We start from the raw sequence: 24200 nt of genomic DNA, 5'->3' as shown, positions 1-24200 counted from the left end.
TCCCCGCTATCCCATTCATCCCTACTACCTGACATACCTGTGCTGGCTTATCCTCCTCCCAGCAATGATATTTTTTCCACCTATTGATATGACACAGTTGATTCTTTATCTGGCAATTTAGCGTGTCAATCAAATAATTTACTTTACCAATCCTTTTGACTACTCTACATGGTGCACTGAACCATGCTTTCAGTGGGTCACTCTGTGAAGGTGAACTTCGCAGGCTCTCATAATCCGCTCCCAGATCATGGATACATAATCTAACACGGAAGGTTCGTCCCTCTGTTCTAAAAACTTTTCTTTGATTAGTTGTAGAGGACCTCTTATCTCATGTCCAAAAACTAATTCAAAAGGACTAAAACAGGTAGACTCTTTAGGTGAATCCCTAGTTGCAAACAAAAGAAATTTTAAACCTTTATCTCAATCATGGGGATATTCATGACAGTATGTCCTGATCATCGTTTTGAGGGTCTGGTGGTACTGTTCTAAAACCCCTTGTGTCTGTGGGTGGTATGCTGAAGACTTTAACTGTGTTATACCCAGATTACTCATAACTACCTGAAAAATTTTAGATATAAAATTGGAACCTTGATTTGACTGAACCTCAATCAATAATCCATATCTAGTGAAGAACTGGGTTAAATTCTCTACAACTACCTTAGCAGAATTTGTTCTCAAGGGAATGGCCTCTGGGAACCAAGCAGTCATATCCATGATAGTGAGTATATATTGGTGTCTTTCCTTTGCTTTTGGTAAAGGTCCTACACAGTCTACCAACATCCTACTGAATGGTTCCCCAAAAACTGGTATGTGAATTAGAGGTGTCGGTTTTATGGTAGGTTGCGGTTTTCGCACAATCTGGCATATATGGCACATTTTACAAAACTGCATCATATCCTGGTAAAGACCTGGCCAGTAAAATGTCGACTTATATGTGATTGGGTCTTCTAGATCCCCACATGTCCCATCATAGGAATTTCATGGCCTATCCTTAATATTTCCCGGCGATACTTGGCAGTACTCTTGGCTTGCGGAGCCTTGAAGAGAGAAGCTTATTGAACATTTCCTTCAGATTATCCAAATCCCCAAAGAAAGTTTCCGATATTCGGCTATCAGTGGTGATAATTTGACCTATGACAATAGAACTTGTTTAGCTATTGCTCAGGTCACTACACATGAAGGAAAAATTCCTGGAACCTTTTCCTGTAACTGCTCTGTCTCTTTGACTTCACTGGTTTTTCCGTGACTGGAGAAGCTACTACCTTTGCTCCGGCCAAATCATTCCCCAGGAGTAGGTCAACTCCGTCTACAGGAAAACCATGGACAAATTCTGTGGTTACCATTCCAGATATTAGTTCACTCACTGGGTGCATCCGATACAAAGGTACGGGTATATACTCCCTACTGATACCATTCACTAAAACCATGACGATCAATGCGCTCTCTGGAAATGCTATGCCTTTCCCCAGCAAAAGAGTTTGGGTGGCTCCTATATCCCTAAGTATAACTATAGATTTACCTGCCTCATTTGAGGGATGAGGAGTTACTTTTCCTTTTGACAAGAATTCCCTATAACTTTCCGGTATCTTGTTCATGTCCCCCGCACTCATAGCGATCTTTGTACTTGGCCTTACAGCTGCAGTCAGAGCTACGTCCTGATCTGTCATACTCTCAGTCAGTGCCCCTTTCTCTGCATAAGTCCCATGGGTTTACCCCGCAACTTCTAGCATTCTGCACGAAGATGTCCCACCTTGTGGCTTTCAGACCTCAATTCTACGCTCAGCATCTTCCTTTCTAGCTGAGGAGTTCCCAGCTGTCCCTTCTTGTCCCCAGCTACTTGCCTTCCTTTCACCCTCCTGCCTCCTATCCTTCTCAGGTTTGTGAGGGTGACAGAAAAATGGTTAGGGCTTGTAAACAAGCTCGTAATCATCAGCGATCTCAGCTGCCTGTTCAGCTGTTGAAGCCTTCTGGTCCTCTACATGGGTTCTTACTAACGGAAGGAGTGAATTTTTAAATTCTTCCAGGCGAATTATTTCCCAGGTGGCCTCTAGCTTTAGTACCCGCATCCAACAATCAAAGTTAATTTGCTTTACCCTCTCAAATTCTATATATGTCTGCCCAGACTGTTTCCGGAGCTTCTGCAATTTCTGCCTGTAAGCTTCAGGGACTAACTCATTAGCAACGAGAAAAGCCTTTTTTGCCATCTCAAACTGCAGAAGTCTTCTCAGAAAGCATGGCATAAACTTCATGAGTTCTGCCCATCAACTTGCTTGGCATAAGCAGTGTCTAGGTTTCCTTCGGGCACTTCATCTGTCAGGCTATCTTTTCAAAAGAAACAAAAAATGCCTCTACATCCCTTTCCTCAAACTTTGGAAGGGCTTGCACAAATTTAAACAGTTCTCCACTGGGTCCTGGGCTGGAGTCAATTCTTTCCACACCAGAATTTTCATTGAGGTCAAGGACTCTTTTTTTTTTAGTTCTAGCTTCTGAAATTCGAATATCCTTTTTTGCTTCCTTTCTTCTCTTTTTCTCTCTCCTGCCTCTCTCCTCTTTCCTTTTGAACTTGTAGTTCAAGTTTTTTCATTTCTTTTTCCTGCTAAAGCTCAAATTCTTTTATTTCCAATTCTTTCTTCTGTTCAAGCTGCTTCATCTGCAACTGAGATCTAGCTAATTCAACTGAATGATCATCTGGATTGCCTTTTCCTCCTTCCAATTTCAAATGCTGTGCTATTACCTCAATTATACTGCTTTCTTAACCCCTTTTTTAAACTCTAACTCCAACTTTTCTGCCAATTCTTTTAGCCTAGCCTTGGTTTAGTTTTCTAAATCACTTGGGGATAAGTCCTCCCTCCCAGAAAGATCATAGCAACTGACAAATCCATTCCGATAGTGTAAACTTTACTCTAATGCACAAGAAACCTGGTGTTTTCCTTTTCCCCTTTTCAATTATTATTACCCCATTTATAATTGCACGCCTTCGGCTTTGGATTATCCCGCAAACAATTATATGTTACAATCGAGGTGGGAGGCATGCACTGTCTTTCTCTAGTTCCACTTCCCCACAGGTCACAACATATGTGTAAATGCTTACCCAGTTACCGATTATAGCCAGTTATATAGTCTATTTTTATTTCAGAATAAAATCCACCCAACCAGGTTTCTTTAATAAACAACAAAATTATTAATTTATTATAAAACCAGATTTAAAACCAGTAAATATGCAAAGCATTAAAACAGAAATTGAAATATGAAAGTTCCCCTCTACCTTATATATATATATATACACACACACACACACACACACACACACACACGTAAAAGAAAAAAGAAAGACATTTTCTCTGCAGAGATCTTTTTACAAAAAAAGACAAAAACTACTTTGGCCAAATACTTGTTAATACTTGAAGGAAAACGATAAGATATGGAATGATATCAGTTGTCCCTTTTCTGGCTTCCCAAATACGCCTAGACGGCTGTAACTGGGATCGTTTTGGAGCATTTCTCTTAAGGCGACGTCGAGGATTAGTCTGACAGGCTTTTCAGGAGAAATGCAGCATCAGGGGTTTCAGCTATCACACACTGGATTCTCGGGGGTTTCTGAGAGGTCGAAAAAGGATGAGTTTTTCTCAGCAGAGTACAATCCCAACTGACTCTAAACAATATCCAAACCAAAACCAACTCTTGACCAGCATAAATCTTGACATGTCACTTCTCTGCAAACACTTCCCTTAATCTGAAGGCACCTGCTGTTTACTTAGCTGAAGATATGTGACTTCCAGTAAATGTTTTCAAACAAAGTCCTTCCAGTGACCTTTTTTTTTTTTAAAAAAAAAAGCAAAGTCCAGCATCTGTGGAATCATTTCAGTCCTCCAAAGAATTCATTTCCACAACCTTAAAACATAAGTCCTCACAAAATATTTAAAAAATGGAAGCACTTTTATAAACAGTCCTTTGCAACGTAGGATACAGTCTAGCAAACTAGGTGATCATCTTAAGGTAAAAGGATGACGTTGCTGGCAGCTTGTCTTTTTAGTTGGTCTTTTAAAAAATATATATAAATTCAGATGTCCAGTCAGTGGATTAAAGAAATTTATTTAGCACCCCATTTGCATTCTGTTCCATGATATCTGTCATTTAACCTCTTCCCCCTCTGTCCTATTAGACCTTCTTTCTTGTTCTTCTTCCCCCACCCCCCCACCCCCAACTTTCACTTGCTCAAAGACTGTTATATTTCTAACTTTTGCCAGTTCTGATGAAAGGTCACAGACCTGAAATGTTAACTCGGCTTCTCTCTCCACAGATGCTGCCAGACCTGTTGAATATTTCTGGCACTTTCTGTTCTCATCTCGATTATGTAATGTAATCCCTCCTCCAACCTTCTCTCCTGAAAATGCTTAACTGTTGATGTGGCTCTGTCCGGCATCTTTTTCAAGTGACGTCTTTTAGTTGCAACATCCCCAGTGTTAACCTGTGCTGCTGAGGCGTGCCAGCAAGACCACCCCTTCCCCTTTCCCACTCAGCTGAGAAAATCCCCACTGCCTCATTGTAGCTCCAGGTCTGAGGACGTTGCTTGTGCGTACCGTGGGTTGAGTGAGTTACTCTTTTTCAAGTGCCAGGTCCGTGCTCAATGCTGTTGTTGTCGTTGCTTTTAGGTGAACGGGCAAAACGTGGTGAAGGTGGGGCACCGGCAGGTGGTGAACATGATCCGGCAGGGCGGCAATAACCTAATGCTCAAGGTCGTCATGGTAACCCGCAATCCCGACATGGAAGAAGCTTCCAGAAAGAAAGGTAGGACGTGACACCTGCTGAGAAACACGTGAACATTGCACGAGGACAGTATTTGGTTAGCCCGCGACACCTTCCACAGGCAAATAGCCAACCAACAGTCTGGGCTCATTGGTGCCCGTCGAACTGTCCCCCAGTCAGTGCCTCCAGGGGAGGACAGGGAAATGATCCATTTAGATCTAGATCCAATCGCATCCTCTGGCACCCAGTGTGCTTCACAACCAGAGCATTATTTTTAAAGTAAAGCCAATTTTCTTTCATCGGCAACTATAACAGCTCATCTGTGCATAGTAAGATCTCACAAACAAATGAACGACTGGTTAAATCATCTTTTTTTTGGTTAAGGGATGAATCTTGGTCAGGACATAAGGGGAGTCACGAGATCCCATCAATGCACCCGAACAGAAAGACCTCAGTTTTGCGTCCCACCTGAAAGACAACACATCCGACAGTGCAGCATGCCCTCGGCACTGCACTGGGAGTGCCAGCCTTGTTTATGTGCTCAGGAGTGGAGGCTTAAACCCTGCAGTGGCAAGAGTGCTACCAACTAGGCCAAGCTGACAATTACACTGACAGGTGCTCTACCGGGGCAACCCAAAAGGATCTGAGGGTAAACTTCACTCCCTCTTGCAGAATAGGGTTGCCAACACTCGGACATATTCCTGGAGCTTTCATCACATGACCTTCTGCTGTCAACTGCCCCACCCCCACAATCCCCTCCCATTGGTCACCCAATACATCCATTATCCTGGAGCCCTGCCTTCCCACAGCCAATCAGAAAGCGAACAGACTCTTCATTATCAGATTTGGTGATTCCTCAATTCCAGTCTAACTCCTATTATTCCCATAGCTGATATTTTTGTAACTAATAAACTAATAATCCAGAGGCCCGGACTAATTCTCCAGAGACATGCGTTCAAGTCCCACTATAACAGCTGGAGGAATTTAAATTCAATTAATAAATCAATCTAGAATCATTAAGAATGATCATGAAACTACCAGATTGTCGTAAAAACCCATCTGGTTCACATGCCGTTCAGGGAAGGAAATCTTCCATCCTCACCTGGTCTGGCCTACATGTGACTCCAGACCCACAGCAATGTGGTTGACTCTTAGCTGCCCTGATAAATGGCCGAGCAAGCCACACAGTTGCACCAAACTGCTGCAGAAAATAGCACTGTGGGTGGACCTAAATCACACTGACTGCAGCAAGGCAGCTCACCACCGCCTCCTCGAGGGATTGGCAACAAATGCAGGCTTTGCCAGAGATGCTCACATCCCATAACAAATTTAAAAAAAAAAAAATATCCTGGGGTTTCATCTTTAATTCCTGGAGGCTCCAGAGAAATCCTGGAGAGTTGGTAACCTTGTTACAAAGGCTGTCGGTTCATAGTTTCCATTGAAAGACACAGAAGGAGGCCATTCAGCCCATTGTGTTTCCGTGCCGGCCAAAAGGTTATGCAGCCTAATCCCACTTTCCAGCTCTTAGTCCGTAGTTCTATAGGGTACAGCATCCCCCAGGTATCTTTTTTTTTAATGTGATGAAGGTTTCTGCCTCACTCAGCCTTTCAGGCAGTGAGTTCCAGACCCTCAATATCCTCTTGGTGAATAAAATTACTCCTCGGCTTCCCTGTAATCCTTCTGCCAATTACTTTAAATCTATGCCCTGGTTGACCTCCTTGTTAAAGGAAATAGATCCTTCCCAATTATTAGGCTCCTCATAATTTTATACATCTCAATTAAGTCTCCCCTCAGCCTCCTCTGTTCCAAAGAAAACGACCCCAGCCTGTCCAATCATTCCTCCCAGCTAAGATTCCCCATTCCGGGCGACATCCTTATAAATCTCCTCTTTGGTGCAATCACACTCTTCTTGTGCTGTATAATCATAACGTTTGATTTGACTTGTCAACCCGCAGTTCCTCGGACTCCCGGAGCAGCGGCTGATATTATTGTGATCAGATTAAATATTTTCTGTTTCAGTCACGACGCAGTCAAAACGGCTAACCCCACCCGCCATCGCCTTGCGCTCAAAATCCATGACCTCTGAACTTGAGGACCTCGGTAAGCACTTAAGTATCTCCACGTAATGTATGAAGTATAATAGTTGCAAGCTTCACAACTTCACGGCCAATGACCGCCATCTTGGAAACGCAATCCCCTCCGTGAAAATAAAATGGCTGTAAGGATGTCCCCTTCAGTCCTCCTCTCGTGTGTGTACAACCGTGGGCACTGACTGAGGGTTCTGTTGATAAGAAAACCTCTTGGCTTTGGAATGACCCTAGCAAACATCTCATGCATTTGGCTGAAGTTCATCTCTCTTAGCCCTTTATTTTAGTTACAACCCACAGTTACCATTTCTGGGCCATGGTTCTCACGCCTGAGGGTTGCCCTCTGCCTGGGAGGTGCAGGGTGACACTGGGCCATGGCTCAGCAACAGGGTTGCTAACTCTGGTCAGGCGTATTCCTGGAGTATTCAACACATGACCACCTGCTACTACCCTGCCCCCGCCAAACACACACACACCATTGGTCCATCCTTACGGCACCTGTCGGCCAATTAGAAAGTGATCAGACCCTTTATTACCCAATTGGATTCACCCTGATTCTCAAGCCTTACAGCTTTCTCCTCCTCACCATCTCCAATAACAGTAATAATTGAAAGTGTCGAAAGAAAATTGTTTTTTTTTAACGCCTCTATGATTTTTCTCCCATATGTTGCTCGCAGCAGAATTCTGGAGATTAATTTCCAATTCCTGGAGACTCCAGGGTAACCCTAGAGGTCTGGCAACCCCCTACTCTGGTGTAGGGCTATAAGTCCCAAGAAGCCCCTCTGCCTAGAGTTACGGATAAAGAATGGGCCTCCTGGGCAAGATGAGGGCAGGAAACCTCCCACCCGCCAGCCTTTGAAAGCGTAACCATGGGCACTTTCAAGAGGTTGCCGGGAGGCTAAAGTAACAAAAACAGTTTTCCTCTGAAGAAATCACAAGTGTAGGACAAATAATCCCAAACGGTCGAGAGGATGAAAGTCAGAGGGGGAAGAAGCTAATTTAAATTGCACTTTTTTTTTCTCTGTTCGTTAAAGCACTTTAGCAACTGCATCAAACTCCCGCAGTCTTGTGCACTGGTTAAAGGAGAGCCGTTCTGTATGTTTTATAAAGATTTTATTCCTCTATTGAACAATGTCTGCCTTCTGTTGAGGTGCCCATGTTGCTCAAACATTCTCCCCTCCGACTTGTTTAAGACTAGGCCGCAGCCTAGCCTGGCTGCTGAGGGACATGGAGACGGGGAGATTACTAATTCATTTATATACAGCTGCAGCTGGGAGATAAGCCTGACGAGTCGGATTTGAGGCTTTTTTTTTTTTGATTTGTAAAGCCGTTGATTCATTAGAGCGGAAGATAGCTGATGATAATCCGCGGAGTGTTGGCGGAGGGACAGCATGAGGGGAACAGACTGGCAGTAAGGACACTCCTAGTCCAGTAGAGCAGAGGAACTTGCGAGCCAGCTCAAGTATTAGCCACGCACGTTTAAAAGAAATAATTGCATTGCTATAGCGCCTTTCATGACGTCAGGACATCCTAAAGCGCCTTATGAAGTTCATTGGAAGTGTAGTCGCTGTTGCAAATGTTGGAAACGCGGCGGCCGATTTTGGCACGGCAAGCTCCCCCAAACGGCAACGTGATAATGAGCGGATAACCAGTTTTAGTGATCGTGGTTGAGGGGTACATATTGTCCAGGACAGAAGTGAGAACTCCCCCTGCTCTGATAGTTTCATGAGATCCTGAGAGAGCAGACGAGGCCTCCTTTTCACATCTCAGCTGAAAGACGGCACCCGTGACAGTGCAGCGCTCCCTTACTACTGCGCTGGGAATTCCAGCCGAGGTTTGTGACCAAGTCTCCGGAGTGGAGTTCGAACCCATGACCACCTGATTCACAATCGAGAGTGCAACCTGATGAGCAAAGGCTGATGTGTTATAACTGCCTTATTTGATTCCTACATTATTCATTCTTTCAGCAAAGGGTTGGGGGAGAAGAGTGGACGGAAATTCATGGTGCTTCGATTTGAAACCCGTCATGTTATTCGAGTGTGCTGTGAAACTGGGAAGTGTCTGCCGTGTAGACAGTTTCTCCCAGGCTCCAGTACGTGCCAAACAGGAGGAAGTGGCGTTGGTTTTGTTTGCGTGTGGCATCAGTTGTGGTTGTTGGAGGTCAATCATCTCAGCTCCAGGACATCACTGCAGGAGTTCCTCAGGGTAGTGTCCTAGGTCCAACCATCTTCAGCTGCTTCATCAATGACCTTCCTTCAATCATAAGGTCAGAAGTGGGGATGTTCGCTGCTGATTGCACAATGTTCAGCACCATTCGTGACTCCTCAGATTCTGAAGCAGTCCGTGTAGAAATGCAGCAAGGCCTGGACAATACCCAGGCTTGGGCTGATAAGTGGCAAGTAACATTTGTGCCACACCGGTGCCAGGCAATGACCATCTCCAACAAGAGAGAATCTAACCATCTCCCCTTGACATTCAACGGCATTACCATCGCTGAATCCCCCACTATCAACATCCTGGGGGCTACCATTGACCAGAAACTGAACTGGAGTAGCCATAGAAATGCCGTGGCTACAAGAGCAGGTCAGAGGCTGGGAATCCTGCGGTGAGTAACTCACCTCCTGACTCCCCAAAGCCTGTTCATCTACAAGGCACAAGTCAGGAGTGTGATGGAATACTCTCCACTTGCCTGGATGGGTGCAGCTCCAACAACACTCAAGAAGCTCGACACCATCCAGGACAAAGCAGCCCACTTGATTGGAACCCCATCTACAAACATTCACTCCCTCCACCACCGATGCACAGTGGCAGCATTGTGCACCATCTAAAAGATGCACTGCAGCAACGCACCAAGGCTCCTTAGACAGCACCTTCCAAACCTGCGACCTCTACCAACTAGAAGGACAAGGGCAGCAAATACATGGGAACACCACCACCTGCAAGTTCCCCTCCAAGTCACACACCATCCTGACTTGGAACTATATCGCCGTTCCTTCATTGTCACTGGGTCAAAATCCTGGAACTCCCTTCCTAACAGCACTGTGGGTGTACCTACCTCACATGGACTGCAGTGGTTCAAGAAGGCAGCTCACCACCACCTTCTCAAGGGCAGTTAGGGATGGGCGATAAGTGCTGGCCTAGCCAGCGACACCCACATCCCATGAATGAATTTTAAAAAAATTTAGTGCAAGGGAGCAGAATAGCTTCCGTCCCCTGTGCTAAGCATCAGCGTTTGAGCTTAGTGAGGTGTAGATCAGCACCCCATCCACCACCTTAAACATTCACTTCCTCCTCCACCGATGCACAGTGGCAGCAGTGTGTACCATCTACAAGATGCACTGCAGCAACGCACCAAGACTCCTTCAACAGCGCCTTCCAAACCCGCGACCTCTACCACCTAGAAGGACAAAAGCAGCAGATGCATGGGAACACCACCACCTGCAAGTTCCCCTCCAAGCTACGCACCATCTTGACTTGGAACTATATCACTGTTCCTTCACCGTCACTGGTTCAGAACCCTGCAACTCCCTTCCTAACAGCACTGTTGGTGTACCTTCACGACACGGACTGCAGCAGTTCAAGAAGGTGACTCACCACCACCTTCTCGAGGGCAATTTGGGATGGGCAATAGGTTCTGGCTTTGCCAGTGGCGCCTACGTTCCCAAAATGAGAAATAAAGAGTAAAGCTCTCCTTACTTTGCTGTCACATTGTTCCTTATCCCTCAGCGCCCCTGCTGCAGCAGTGTGGCAGACTTCCATTTCCCTCACCAAGTGTTGGTGGGCTATTCCTCTATGTTGGCATCAGCATCCGTGTGATAGGACTTTCTAGGAAGTGGGAGGGGCAGATGGCACATACTCATCTCGAACCCTGGCTGATTCATGCTCTTACCTAGTCAAGTGGCCTGGAGGCTAATTATTGATCTCCAAGCATGACTCCAGCTAAGATACATTGACGCAAAATAGAATTGAAATTGGGAGCCCCCTCCCCTCCCCTCCCCCTCCCCAGTTGTGGCACAGGATGGTGCACTTGGCAGTTGAGGGGCTGCGTTCATTGTTATCATTCTTAGCTGCGTGCCTTAAGGGAAGACTGAGGTGGAATCAACAAAGCTTTGGTAGCAAACTGAATCCCTGAGACATTCTAAAACACTCACCCTTCTCAAATCCCTCCATGGCCTCACTCCCTCCCGAATTCTGAAATCTCCTCCGACCCTCCAAGATGTCTGCGCTCTTCCAATTCTGACCTCTTGTGCATTCCCGATTTTTAATCGCTCCACCATTGGTGGCCATGCCTTCAGCTGTCTAGCCGCTAAACTCTGGAATTCCCTCCCTCAACTCCTCCGCTTCTCTCGCCTGCTTTTAAGACACTCCTTAAAACTAACCTCTTTGGCAAGGCTTTCAGTCACCTATCCTAATATTCCCTGTGTAGTTCAGTATCAATTTCTGCTTGACAATGCTCCAGTGAAGCGTCTTGGGACGTTTTACTACATTAAAGGCGCTACGTAAATGCAATATGTTCTTTTTTTTTAAAATTAATTGCAGCCGAACTCTTGGCTAGACGATGTGACTGTTCCATGTTTAACTTCTAAACTGACTGAAATTGTTTTCTCTTCCCGTTGCCCCCCTCCCCCCCACCCACCTCTCAGCCTCCCCATGGAACAAGACTGGTGAGTGATGGATATATCACACGGGAAAAAAACCTCCATTCACAAATACGTTGCAGAGCATCTCCAGTATCTACTGACCCACAACCTCCAATAAAGTATTGAAGTCGTCTCCCCCTCAGGGAACGTCTCCAAATGAGGCACTCCGTGAAGCACGGGGGAGGATTGAGAGGCAGAGGATAGTCATCTGAGCAGGACCATGAACCCTGCTCTATCATATTGTTTAGTCATTGCAGTTTTTATTCTAATTTCCTACCCTCTCACCATATCCTTAAACACCATTCCTTCCCGTTAAATCTTCGATCTCCTTTTAGACCCTTGATACGTGGCTACCCAGAGCAGTGCTTTCAAACTCTCCCAGCCCTATGTCATTTTTCCTGGGTTTGTTTTTAATTGGTTTAGTGACTTCTAAGGAACAGCGCAAAAAGTAACGAGATGCTGTTGATTGGGGCATTAAATGGGGAGAGGGGCTGTTCTCGAGCAGGTTGTGCAACGGCAGTTGACTGAGCTGTTTTTGTTCTGTACTTTCTTAGTTTGTTAAAGACGGGGCCCAAATGGTAGACGGCACAACACAGTAAAAATACAAAACCAGGAGCCCTAACTATAAGATATTCATTAATAAACCCAACAAGGAATTCAGAAGGAGCATTGTGGTTGGAAATGTAGAACTCACTCCTGCAGGAAGTAATTTTGGCAAATAGCATAGATGCATTTAAGGGGGAGCTAGAAAAACACAAGGGAGATAAAGAATCGAAGAATATGTTGATCAGATTACATGAATAAGGTGGTTCATGTGGAACATAAACAGCATTGACCTGTTAGGCTGAATGGCCGGTTTTAGTACTGAACTGTCTTTGGAACCTATGTAGAGATAGCCCCTCACTCCATGTTTCGAGGTCCCTTTAATAGACATGGTCAATTCCCCTCAATTCGATCCCCTCTCCCCTTCGGAGGCTTTAACCCCAGTTTACCCAGTTTGTCATCATAATCCAGGTATCCTGCTGTTGAATCCTGCTCGCCTTCCCAAACATGGGGCACCTGGATCTGATCCTCCGATTCCCCCTGAACCTTAAGGGTTGGGAAATGGAAGAGCGTCAGGTGGAGGTGAAGCCTCTTTCACTGCTCCTCGGAGAAGCCAGTGGGAATTGCCAGGCGATCAGCCCTTGGACTGCAGGTCACTTTACTGCCAGCAGCCTGTTTCCGGAGTGGTGTTGAAAGAGGAGCAGGTTGTCTGCAGTCCAGGGGTTTTTGGGTGGGTTTTTGGGAGAGGCAAGGGGTGGGGTGCAATCTCAGCTGATCGATTGGCACTGCACAGTTGTAGGTAGATTTTGTGCTCAACTACAGAGAGGTTATTGCAGAGGATGGAGCACTGGTTCCATTTGCCATCTCAGCATCAGCATCATTCCCATGAACTTACAGCACGGGGTTAGATACAGAGTGAAGCTCCCTCTACACTGTCCCCATCAAACACTCCCAGGACAGGTACAGCACGGGGTTAGATACAGAGTAAAGCTCCCTCTACACTGTCCCCATCAAACACTCCCAGGACAGGTACAACACGGGGGTTAGATACAGAGTAAAGCTCCCTCTACACTGTCCCCATCAAACACTCCCAGGACAGGTACAGCACGGGGTTAGATACAGAGTAAAGCTCCCTCTACACTGTCCCCATCAAACACTCCCAGGACAGGTACAACACGGGGGTTAGATACAGAGTAAAGCTCCCTCTACACTGTCCCCATCAAACACTCCCAGGACAGGTACAGCACGGGGGTTAGATACAGAGTAAAGCTCCCTCTACACTGTCCCCCATCAAACACTCCCAGGACAGATACAGCACGGGGATTGGCTCCTCTGTGATTGGGAATACTGAGTGCCTCAATGAGGTGCAGCTAACAGTGCTGCAGTCAGTTGCTGGAGGTGCTGCTGGAGAAGGAGTGCTGAGGAGACACTGCAAAAACTTGTCAACAACTTTTGCTGCAGAGGAGGAAAGACTTTTGGATTAAGCCTGTATTTCGAGGTGGGTGTTGAGCAGCAGACTCTTACTTTATTTGGACTGTTGTGGGAGGTGGAAGAGGCCAGAAGAACAAGGGGTGGGGGCTATACAATTCTGCAGGGAGCTGTGCAGTTGCACTAAAGTTGCAGGGAAGCTCCCTCCCCACCCCAATTGCCCAGCCTGAGTCAGCTGAAGCTGCCTGGCTAATATACAGAAGGGGATAAATAGTGCCTGGGCAGCTTCAGCTGACCCAGGTGAAGACGCCTCCCCCAACCAGAAGACCAGGAGTGTTTACAGTGCTCAGAGTACCACCCTTTAAGGGGGGAAAAAAAAGCAAAGTCATCGCTTGCAGCCTGTCTTTCCCCTTTCCTGTATACCCTCAGCCTCTCCCCAAACCTCCGAGTTTCTTTCTTTCTTTCTTTCTTTCTTTCTTTCTTTCTTTCTTTCTTTCTTTGTTTGTTTGTTTGTTTGTTTGTTTGTTTGTTTGTTTGTTTGTTTGTTTGTTTGTTTGTTTGTTTGTTTGTTTGTTTGTTTGTTTGTTTGTTTGTTTGTTTGTTTGTTTGTTTGTTTGTTTGTTTGCTTGCTTGCTTGCTTGCTTGCTTGCTTGCTTGCTTGTTTGCTTGCTTGCTTGCCTGCCTGCAATTTGGGGGTGGGTTTGGCTCTTGAGCCATGGCAAGCCCATCATCACCGGTGGCGGGGCCTTCTCATACCTATGCGGCTGTAGCCTCTGTGGCCACCCGTGTGACCCCGTCACCTTTTAAAAATTAATTACTTCAAACCATGGGGTAAAGAGCTATCCCCACCCCAATATGTCTATAGAGGCCTGTGTAAAGGCAATGGCCGAGGTTGTCGGCCCCTCGGCCATTGTGGCAGCCTCAAAAATGTACGGGAAGGCTGTGTTCTTCCTGAAGACCGAGCGGGCCGTGTCCCTGGCCCTGAATAAAGGGCTCACTGTGGGTGGGACTTTCCTGCCGGTGGACCCTCTAGGGGCCACTGCGCAGCGGTTAATGTTATCAAACGTCCCGCCCTTTATTCCCAGTGAGCTCCTCCTTCCCCACCTGCACCACATGGGGGAGGTGAGGTCGGGGATCACCCCAGTCCGGCTTGGTCTTCGGGAGCATAGCCTCCAACATGTCTACTCCTTCCGCCGCCAGTTATTTATGCAGCTGGCGTGGGAGGAGGACTCGGAAGGCCAGTTTGATGTGCAGTTCCAGGGGACGGCCTACCGCGTCTTCTGGACCTCGGACGGGGCGCGGTGCAAGTTCGTAAGAACTGCCCCAACCTCCCGGCCGCCAGCTCCACCTCGGCGGCCCAGAGTGGTTCCACAGCACCTCCTCCCACTCTCCCCACACATCCAATAGCCTCCGGCGGGGAGGGGAGCGTCCGTCCGAGTGGAAGGAAGACGCGGGGAAAAAAGAAACATCATGAGGCGCGTCCCCTGGACACTTTGACACAACCCGAGCCTGAGCTCAGCCCAAAGCCCATTCCCATGGAATCCACCTGTCCCAGGGCTGGGCTCAGGCCCAGGGTGACTAAAAAGGAAAAAAAGGGTGCGGAGGCCTCTGATGACATGCAGGTCTCTGAGTCTCCGCGCCCTAGTGCGAAAAAGAGGAGAAGGCACCCCTCCACAGAAATAACACAGGGCCCTGAGGTGCAGGGCCCATCTGTTGGAGGGGAGCTGTCTCCTGTTTCGGGTCCTCAGGTTCCCCCTACCGCCACCACCAAGGCTACAAAGTCCGGGCAGGAGCTCCCTATTCCTCAGGATGGAGGGGAGGGGATGGCCCCGGTACGTGAGGCCCCTCCTGAAGGAGTAAGTGGGGCCCTGCTTGTGGTGGGGGAGCCTGGGGACGCTGCCCAATCCGCCACTGCTATTGGGTCGGGTGCCCGAAATGAAGGGGAGGGCAACGCCCCAGAGGGTCAGCCCTCCCAGCCGGAGTCCTCCACCAACCAGGAGACACCCGACCTGGTGAAAACTGAGAATGCTGCCCCATCTGCTGGGCCTGTGGGTGCTGGCGGAGCGGGAGATGGCCTCCTCTCTCCGCCTCCGGTCTCGGCTCCGGCTGGATTTCCGGAGTCGGGAACTTCTGTCTCCCCTGGACCACTCATTGGCCTGGGGACGGAGGTGAAGTGGGGTCCTGAACTGCTGGTGCCCACAGGTTCCAGTTTCACAGTAAAACCCAGAGAGGACTCCTCTGCCATCGATCCTGGGGGTGGGATCGTGACGGAGGCAGGACCAGCTGGCGCGGCTGGGACGTCCGCCCCACAGTGTGTGGTGGATGTGTCGGCTGCTGGCGGTGACGACCCGGAGGAGGATGGGGATTCTGTGCGGGGCACGGAGGATGATCTTGATTCCATCGCCAGTGAGGTGGTGGAGTACCTCGTGCCTCCCACCGAATCTCCTCTCATCCCCACGGCGGAACTCCGGGATTTCCTCGCGGCTTGCAGGGGTTGCCGCGATAACGTTCAGCTGGCCCTCGGCCGTTGGTCGAATCTGTCGCTGATCATATAGTCTGTCCGTGCTGCCCTGAAGAAAGCGGGCAAGCGCGCGGGCGTGAAACCGGTTGAGAGGCGCCGTTTTAATGTGTTCCTCAATGGGTTGCTGGGGGAGTGGAGGGCCAGGTGCACTTCCACTCCCTCCTCACAGTGACATGAAGATAACCATAGCCAGCCTCAACATCAACGGCAGTAGGGGGTCTCACCGCAGATTTCACAATCTGTCAGTCCTCAGGGAAGGGAGATACGCGGTGAGCTTTCTGCAGGAAACCCACACCGTTCCGGGAGACGAAGCCACCTGGCTCCTGGAGTGGCTCTTGTTGGCCCCGACTTTTCAGCCGGAGATCTTGGGGGTCAAGGAGCTAGTGCCGGGCTCCTTGCTCCACCTCGCCGTTCGCCTGGGTAGTGTGCCGCTCCACTTTGTGAACGTGTACGCGCCCGGGCCCGGCGCATTGCAAGCGCGCTTCTTTGAAGAAGTGTCCGCTCTCTTGAGCTCCATCGATAGCGGCGAGTGCATCATCCTCGGGGGGGATTTTAACTGCACCCTCGAGGTGGGGGATAGCTCCGGTCCCCAGCGCGGCCAAGCGTCGGTGGAGAAGTTGAGGGGACTGATCAGTTCCCTTAACTTGGTGGACGTCTGGCGGAATCTCCATCCCGACTCCAGCGCCTTCACGTGGAGGTCTGGAGGAGGAGGGTCGCGAATCGACCACCTCTACTTTTCGCAGGCGTACGTCTCCCGCGTTTCGGCGGCCTCCATGCGGCTGGTGCCGTGCTCGGACCACCGCCTGGTGTGGGCGGAGTTCACTCCGCTCCGCACACGGGCGGGGTCCACGTACTGGCACTTTAACAACCGGCTGCTGGAGGACGTGCGATTTCGGGACTCGTTCTGTCGATTCTGGGCCGACTGGAGAAGGAAGCAGGGGGGCTTCCCCTCCTTGAGGCTATGGTGGGATGTGGGCAAGACTCACATCCGCGTCTTCTGTCAGGAGTACACGAAGGGGTCGACCAAGAGGCGGGAGGCCGAGATCGGGCGCCTTGAGAGGGAGTTGCTCGACTTGGAGTCCCGCCTTGGTCATACCGTCGCAGACCCGGCCCTGTGGCAGGTGTACAAAGAGAAGAAGGGCGCGCTGAGGGACCTGCAGCTCATAGGGTCCCGAGGCGCGTACGTGAGGTCGCGGATCCAGATCCTGGAAGATTTGGACCGCGCCTCACCCTTCTTCTACTCGCTGGAAAAATGGCGGGGGGTCCGTAAGCAGCTCATTGAGCTGCTGGCCGACGACGGATCCTCCGTCACGGATCCGGAGGGAATGGGCCTCCTGGTCCGTACTTATTACAGTGCGTTGTTCTCTCCAGATCCGTCCAGTGAGGACGCGCGCAAGGTTTTGTGGGAGGACCTGCTGCAGGTCAGCCCGGAGGACGCCGAAGGATTGGAGGCTCCGCTCACGTTGGCGGAGATGACTGGCGCCCTCCACCAGCTCTCAAGGGCCTAATCCCCAGGGCTGGATGGGTTGACCGTGGAGTTCCTCAGGGCGTTCTGGGACGTCTTGGGGGACGATTACGCGCGGGTCCTGGCGACCAGGGAGATGCCCCTTTCGTGGCGCAGGGCGGTCATCGTCCTGCTGCCGAAGAAGGGCGATCTCCGCCTGCTTAAAAACTGGCATCCGGTCTCCCTCCTCAGCACGGATTATAAGATCTTTGACCGGGCTATGTCTACCCGCCTGGGCTCCGTGCTGGCCCACATGATCCACCCCGACCAGTCCTACACGATCCCGGGCCGGTCCATCCAAGACAACATCCACCTGATCCATCTTTCCCAGAGGACTGGTCAGTCGGTCGCCTTTCTCTCCCTCGATCAGGAGAAGGCGTTCGACAGGGTGGATCACGAATACCTTTTCGGGACTCTGCGCGCTTTCGGACTCGGGCCGCATTTTGTGGCCTGTGTCCGACTTTTATACGTCGCCGCAGAGTGTCTAGTCAAAGTTAACGGGTCCTTGACGGCGCCCCTTCGCTTTGGGAGAGGAGTGCGTCAGGGATGCCCCATGTCCGGCCAATTGTATACCATCTGCGTGGAGCCCTTCCTGTGCCTGCTTCGCAGGAGGTTGACGGGATTGGCTCTGCACGAGCCGGCCATGCGGGTCGTCCTCTCTGCTTACGCCGACGACGTGCTCCTCGCAATCACAGATCCTGTTGACTTGTGGAGGATGCGCGACTGCCAGCAGACCTTTCCTGCCACGTCCTCCACGAGGATCAATTGGGAGAAATGTTCCCGACTCCTGGTGGGTCAGTGGCGGGTGGACTCCCTGCTGGAGGAGATGACACCTTTTGCGTGGAGCACCACACACCTCCTCTATCTGGGAGTCCATCTTAGCCCCGCTGAGGAAGCCTGGCCGGCAAACTGGCAGGAGTTGGAGGCGAAAGTCACCGCTCGGCTGGAGCGCTGGACAGGACTGCTCCGAGTGCTTTCCTACAGGGGCCGAGCATTGGTCATAAACCAACTGGTGGCCTCCATTCTGTGGTACCGGTTGGTCACTTTGCCCCGCCCCCTGTATTTGCCACCAAGATCCAGAAGAAACTCGGCGATTTCTTCTGGGGCAAGAGGAAACACTGGGTCTCTGCCGCGGTCCTGAGTCTCCTGATTGAGGAGAGCGGTCAGTTGCTGGTGTGCGTCTGCACCCAGGCTGCGACTCTCCGCCTTCGGACCCTGCAGAGATGCCTGTACGTCGAGCGTCCTCCCAGATGGTGTGCGCTGGCGACGTATTTTTTCCGCCAGTGTCACTGCCTTCAAGACGACACGCAGCTCCCGGTGGAGTCCGTTAGCCGCACCTCTCTGAGGGAGTTGCCTGTCTTTTACCGGGATCTATTCCGAGTCTGGAACATGGTCGCCTCCAGTCAGGGCGCTCCCCCGCCGGCAGAGGAGAGCGCCTCGGCTGTCCGGGCGGCCGACTCCGGGGACGGTCCGGCGGGCAGAGGAGTAGCCGAAACCCCCGGGACGCCCCTCACTGCGGGTGGCGAGGGGGCTCGGGAGTGCTGAGCGATCCTGGCCGAGCTGACCCCCGCTCAGCCGGAACTGCTCATTGGACCCAGGCCCCGAAACCCTCCTCGGGAGCCAGTCCCGCACACCCCGAGCCGCCTCTTGGAAATGCCCTCCATGCCATTCCAATCGGCGCGGAGGGGTTTCCTGTACGGGCTGCTCCTGCACACTCTCCACTTCCTCGCCCTCATCAGCCGGCCGGACACACCCTGGCGGTCCGCGTTGCCATCTGGCGGCGAGGGGAAACCCTGATGGAGGTCTCTCTATGCGGGAGTCTTCCCCCTTTACATCGGGGACCTGGGGTGGAGGGTGCTGCACAGAGCAGTCCCGTGCAATCGACTTTTAAGTAGGTTCACGGGCTCCCAGGCCGCCTGTACTTTCTGCGGCCTGGACGAGTCCGTGTTCCACGTTAATACGGAGTGTGCGAGGTTGCAGCCCCTATTTGAGTATCTGAAGGGGCCGCTCCTCAAATTCTGGCTGCACTTCAGTCCCACGCTCTTGATCTTTGGGCACCCGGTGCGGAGGGCCTTGGTCCGGGAGGAGGATCTCCTCGTCGGTCTGCTCCTGGGCCTGGCCAAGGTGGCAATTCACAGGTCCAGGTTGTGGGCCGTCGGGGGGTCCGTCCTCCCCGATTGCCTGCCCCTCTTCCGCGGTTACGTTCGCGCCCGGGTGTCCCTGGAGAGGGAGCATGCGGTGTCCGCCGGTACGCTTGAGGCCTTCCGCGACCGGTGGGCACCGCAGGGACTGGAGTGCATTGTCAACCCCGAGAATGGCATTTTAATTTGAGTTTTTTGTTTATTTATCTGGTTTTAATAAAGTTATTTTAAAACTGTAAATATGTATATAAAGGGGGCCTGAGGAATAAAGGCCACCTTAAGAATAAAAAAAGAAAAAAAAACGTGGTTAGATGCAGAGTAAAGCTCTTTTGACTGTTCCAACAATGTCTTGCTCCCAAACTCAGAAGACGAGTGAACCAGCATGACATCATTTCCTGCACCAGGAACCGTGTGATCTCTCTGACTGAGATTGTGACGCTCAGTGCTGTTGTCTCGTGCCCTTTTGAATGTATTGAGACCGGTCCTAAAACCATTTCATTTTGGTGCGATATAGGCCAGTAGAGAAAGAAACTGTTAATCGCATCGGTTTGAGTTGGATTGTAATCCCCAGGCTGTGCTCCAAGTGACTGCACCACCCAGGCTGTGAATTGATTTGAATCAGGACTTAGAGGACACAGTACAGTGGGCATAAGCATCACTCGTCATATGAGGGGGTGGGCATGATTGAGGTAGGATGTGTCATCCAATTACTCCAGCACCCTGATTCCCGACAGATCTCACTGTTTCCCCCCCTCTCCCAAAACAGCAGGGTAAGTAACTTGCTCTGTATTTCTTCTTCAGCGGGGTCATTAAATTTACCAATTAGTAACTGACCAAACTGCCCATTTCAGCTCAAAGTCCATGTACAGGCAAGGTACTGACTGCAGGTTCATTTGTGACAAAGGGTCTTGTCCCATCCCCATGGGTCTGACAGGCAGGAAACTGAGTTACACAAACACCTTCACTGATCAATGTCTTATCCAGCACTATCCGAACCCGCGAGAAGAACAAAGCCGACAGACGCATGGGAACACCACCTCCTGCAAGTTCCCCTCCAAGCCGCACACCATCCTGACTTGGAACTGTATCGCCGTTCCCTCACTGTCGCTGGGTCAAAATCCTGGAAATCCCTTCCTAACAGCACTGTGGGTGTACCTACTTCACGTGGACTGCAGCGGTTCAAGAAGGCAGCTCACCACCACCTTCTCAAAGACAGTTAGGGATGGGCAATAAATGCTGGCCTGGCCAGCGATGCCAACATGAATAAATAACCTTTTAAAAGAAAAACATTGAAAGACGTCCAACTTTACCGATAGTGGTTGTGGAGACAAGTCTGATTTTAGTGGTAGATCTTGGTTCAAATTGGCCAGCAAAACTTGGGTAATCCTGATGCTCCGATCACGACCATTTCACCCACTGGAAACGTCTCCCCATCGCAAGTTCCTAACTTGGGTTATACCCGAGAAACAACACCTCGCGTGCTTGAGGCATCACCCACCTCCCCACAAGAGAGCTCGGCCTGTGGGATGCGGAATGCCCCTCCTAAGGAGAGTTCGCGGGCCTCCTACAATCCTAGTAAGCACTTGGCTAATGGTCTGTCTTTGTGTTTCTTTGTGTCTTTCAGATTACGAGCCTGCCCAGTCCACCGAGAAGAGGCGGAAAGTTTATCAAATGGCATTAAGTAAATAGTTATTGCTGTGCCTTAAGAAATAATCGACTGTCGATCCTGGGGGAAATCAAAGGCCAAACTCGAGTCGTTGTCTTCATAATTTAAATCAGGAAATGCAAAGCAGGTCCGAAAATGGACCAAACATCCTGGCTGGTCTATGATGGCCCTGCCGTGTAATTCCTGCACAGTCTGCTTTTAAGTTGAAGACTGTGCAGGGTGTTTGGCCTCTTGCTTAAGATGTGAAACTGGAAGGGTGGAAGGAGGGAAGGAAGAAGGAGGAAAGTGAGGGAATGGAGGGGAGGAGGAGGAAAGTGGGGAAGAAGGAGGGGGTGAAGAGAAAGGAAGGGAAGAATGGGGAGGGGATGATAATGTAAAGGCAGAGAGGGAGGGCGAGGAGAATGGGGGGAGAGGAGGCGGGGGTTGTGAGGGGAGCGGCAATGGTTGGTTGATGCATAGTCCTGTGACATTATGACCCAGTGCTCACCCTTCACAGAAACATTTGGTTTTTAGTTCCTTGACTATCAGCTTTGGTGTCATTACCTGGAGTCCAGCTTCAGAGGCCTCGGCTACTTTCCGATACCTTCCCGAAATATGAGCCAGAATGGGGAATGCCTGCAGGCTGTTGGACCCTGGAGAGATGACAGCTGAGCACAGTCCTCCTGTCCCCAGTACAACACTGGACAAGAGTCGGGGTAGATAGCACTGTGGTCTGTGGCACAAACCCTATCCGAAGGGACTGAAGCCAGGTGTAACTAGTGTCCCAGCAAACCAGCAGCACTCTAGGCTTTACTGTTGGAGCTTTTGGGCTGCTAACATAATGGTGGGTTCCTGATTCCCCCATTGGCATCCCAGCTGGTGCCACTGCTTCAGTAGAAAAATAGCCTCCACATCCAACAGGTAGGCAGTGGCCCTTTATAAGCTGCTGTTGCCTGAAGAATACAACTCGGGTACTTCCAGTGCAACCACAACTGGATTTCTATTAAATTATATAAATGCCCTGACCTTACGTTATCTGTTGTGCCCAGTCCAATTGACAGTTGGACAAGATAACAGTAATCGTATCAGGTGACATGACTGTCCCTGTATGTTCTCACCCTGGTTACTTCTGACTCTTGCTTCTGAGGTTGACTGGTGTGTGCTTGTCTTGTTTAAAAACAATGAAGCCAGAATCTGTAGCTGCCGGTTGATGGGGAACCCAGAGAGTGAGGGGTCAGTGTCTGGCTCTGAGAGGGAGTGAGGGGTCAGTGTCTGGCTCTGAGAGGGAGTGAGGGGTCAGTGTCTGGCTCTGAGAGGGAGTGAGGGGTCAGTGTCTGGCTCTGAGAGGGAGTGAGGGGTCAGTGTCTGGCTCTGAGAGGGAGTGAGGGGTCAGTGTCTGGCTCTGAGGGGGAGTGAGGGGGTCAGTGGGTTTGAAGGGGAGTCAGAGGTCAGTGGGTGTGTGGTGGGTGTCAGTCAGTGTGAGGAAGTCGGCAATGGGATATTCTCTGAACTGAGGGCGAGGAAATGACAGTGAAACATTTCCGGACATTCCAGACTGAATGATGTAGAGATGGGAGCGTGGGATTGGCTGTAACCCCCTCCGTGTGCCCCTCGAGGGTAACGCTCTGACCTTACTGGCTGTAATCGCCTCGCTTTGCCCCTCGAGGGAAACTCTGACCTCGCTGGCTGTAACAGCCTCCCTGTGCCCTCGAGGGTAAACTCTGACCTCGCTGGCTGTAATCGCCTCCCTGTGCCCCTCGAGGGAAACTGTCTGACCTCGCTGGCTGTAATCGCCTCCCTGTGGCCCTCGAGGGAAACTCTCTGACCTCACTGGCTGTAACCGTCTCCCTTTGCCCCTCGAGGGAAACTCTCTGACCTCACTGGCTGTAACCGTCTCCCTTTGCCCCTCGAGGAAAACTCTGACCTCGCTGGCTGTAACAGCCTCCCGGTGGCCCTCGAGGGAAACTCTCTGACCTCACTCTCTAACCTCGCTGGCTTCTTTGTTTTGCCCACAGATAGATTGGATGAGATACTGGCAGCAGCTCAGCAATCCATTGCCAGTGAGAGTGCCAGCACGCAGGCCAGTGTGCCAAAGCCTCGCCCAGCTGCCAGGACCTTCTACAGTGCAGAGGTGAGTGTGCTGAAAGCGAGGGGAGTTTAGTTACTGTAATGGCCCATGGAAGAGACAGTGGAGTAGGATAGGGGCAGAGTGAGCTCAGACACAAGGCCTAACATCTCTCCCCATTACAATTGCTTTCTCCATCCCTTTCTCTCCCTCTCTGTCTCTTTCACTCCCTTTTTGTTCTCTGTCCCCTTGTCCTCCCCCTCGCTATCATCCTCAGTCTACCCTTCTCCCTCTGTTTCTAACTCAGATCCCATGCTGCTCCCTCATTGCTGCTGTTTCTCCCTCTCCCTCTCTGCCTGTCTCTCCTTTCTCTCCCTATTCTCTCTCTCCTGTCCTTTCTCCCTCCTCCCTCTCCCTCCTCTCTTGATCCTCTCCCTCCTCTCTCTCCTCCCTCCCTCTCCTGTCTCTCTCCCCTTCTTCTCATTCCTCGCCCTCCTAGCCCTCCTCTTGCTCCCTCCCTCTTTCCTCTCTCTCTGTTTCTGTCTCTCTTTCTCTCTCTCTCTCTCTCTCTCTCTCACACTCTAATCCCTTCTCTTCCCCGAGTGCTGACTGAGAGGTTTAGGGGACCACTGATTCCCGATGACATATTTCACCTGAGTCACAGAGCTCTCAGTTCAAGACGTCCTTTAATTGAGATTTTAAGACAAGGCTCCGTCTACCTTGTGCAGCTGGTCAAAGGACAGCCAAGAACAAGTGAAGTTTCATCCGCTAAACAGAACAGGGCTCTGTGGACTAATGAAAAGGAGGGACTGAAGTTTAGTTGAAGTGAGGTGAGATTAGCGATGAGTGTTCACTTCCTGATTGTATCAAAGCCACTTAA

At 50.3% G+C, this 24200-nt stretch overlaps 1 protein-coding gene across 1 annotated transcript in view; it reads left to right on the top strand.

The window, feature by feature from the left end:
• Positions 1 to 24200, top strand: part of shank1 (SH3 and multiple ankyrin repeat domains 1) — a 223434-nt gene that overhangs the window by 185910 nt on the left and 13324 nt on the right. The window contains exons 17-21 of the mRNA XM_068019684.1: positions 4653 to 4788; positions 6766 to 6858; positions 11477 to 11497; positions 21235 to 21291; positions 23271 to 23386. Of these exons, the coding sequence (XP_067875785.1) occupies positions 4653 to 4788; positions 6766 to 6858; positions 11477 to 11497; positions 21235 to 21291; positions 23271 to 23386 (423 nt within the window). The remainder of the gene's footprint in view (positions 1 to 4652; positions 4789 to 6765; positions 6859 to 11476; positions 11498 to 21234; positions 21292 to 23270; positions 23387 to 24200) is intronic.

Source organism: Heterodontus francisci, chromosome 41 (genome assembly GCF_036365525.1).
Source record: "Heterodontus francisci isolate sHetFra1 chromosome 41, sHetFra1.hap1, whole genome shotgun sequence".
Taxonomy (NCBI): Eukaryota; Metazoa; Chordata; class Chondrichthyes; order Heterodontiformes; family Heterodontidae; genus Heterodontus; species Heterodontus francisci.
The sequence above is the reverse complement of the archived record's forward strand: the minus strand, read 5'-3'. Positions and strand labels throughout refer to the sequence as shown.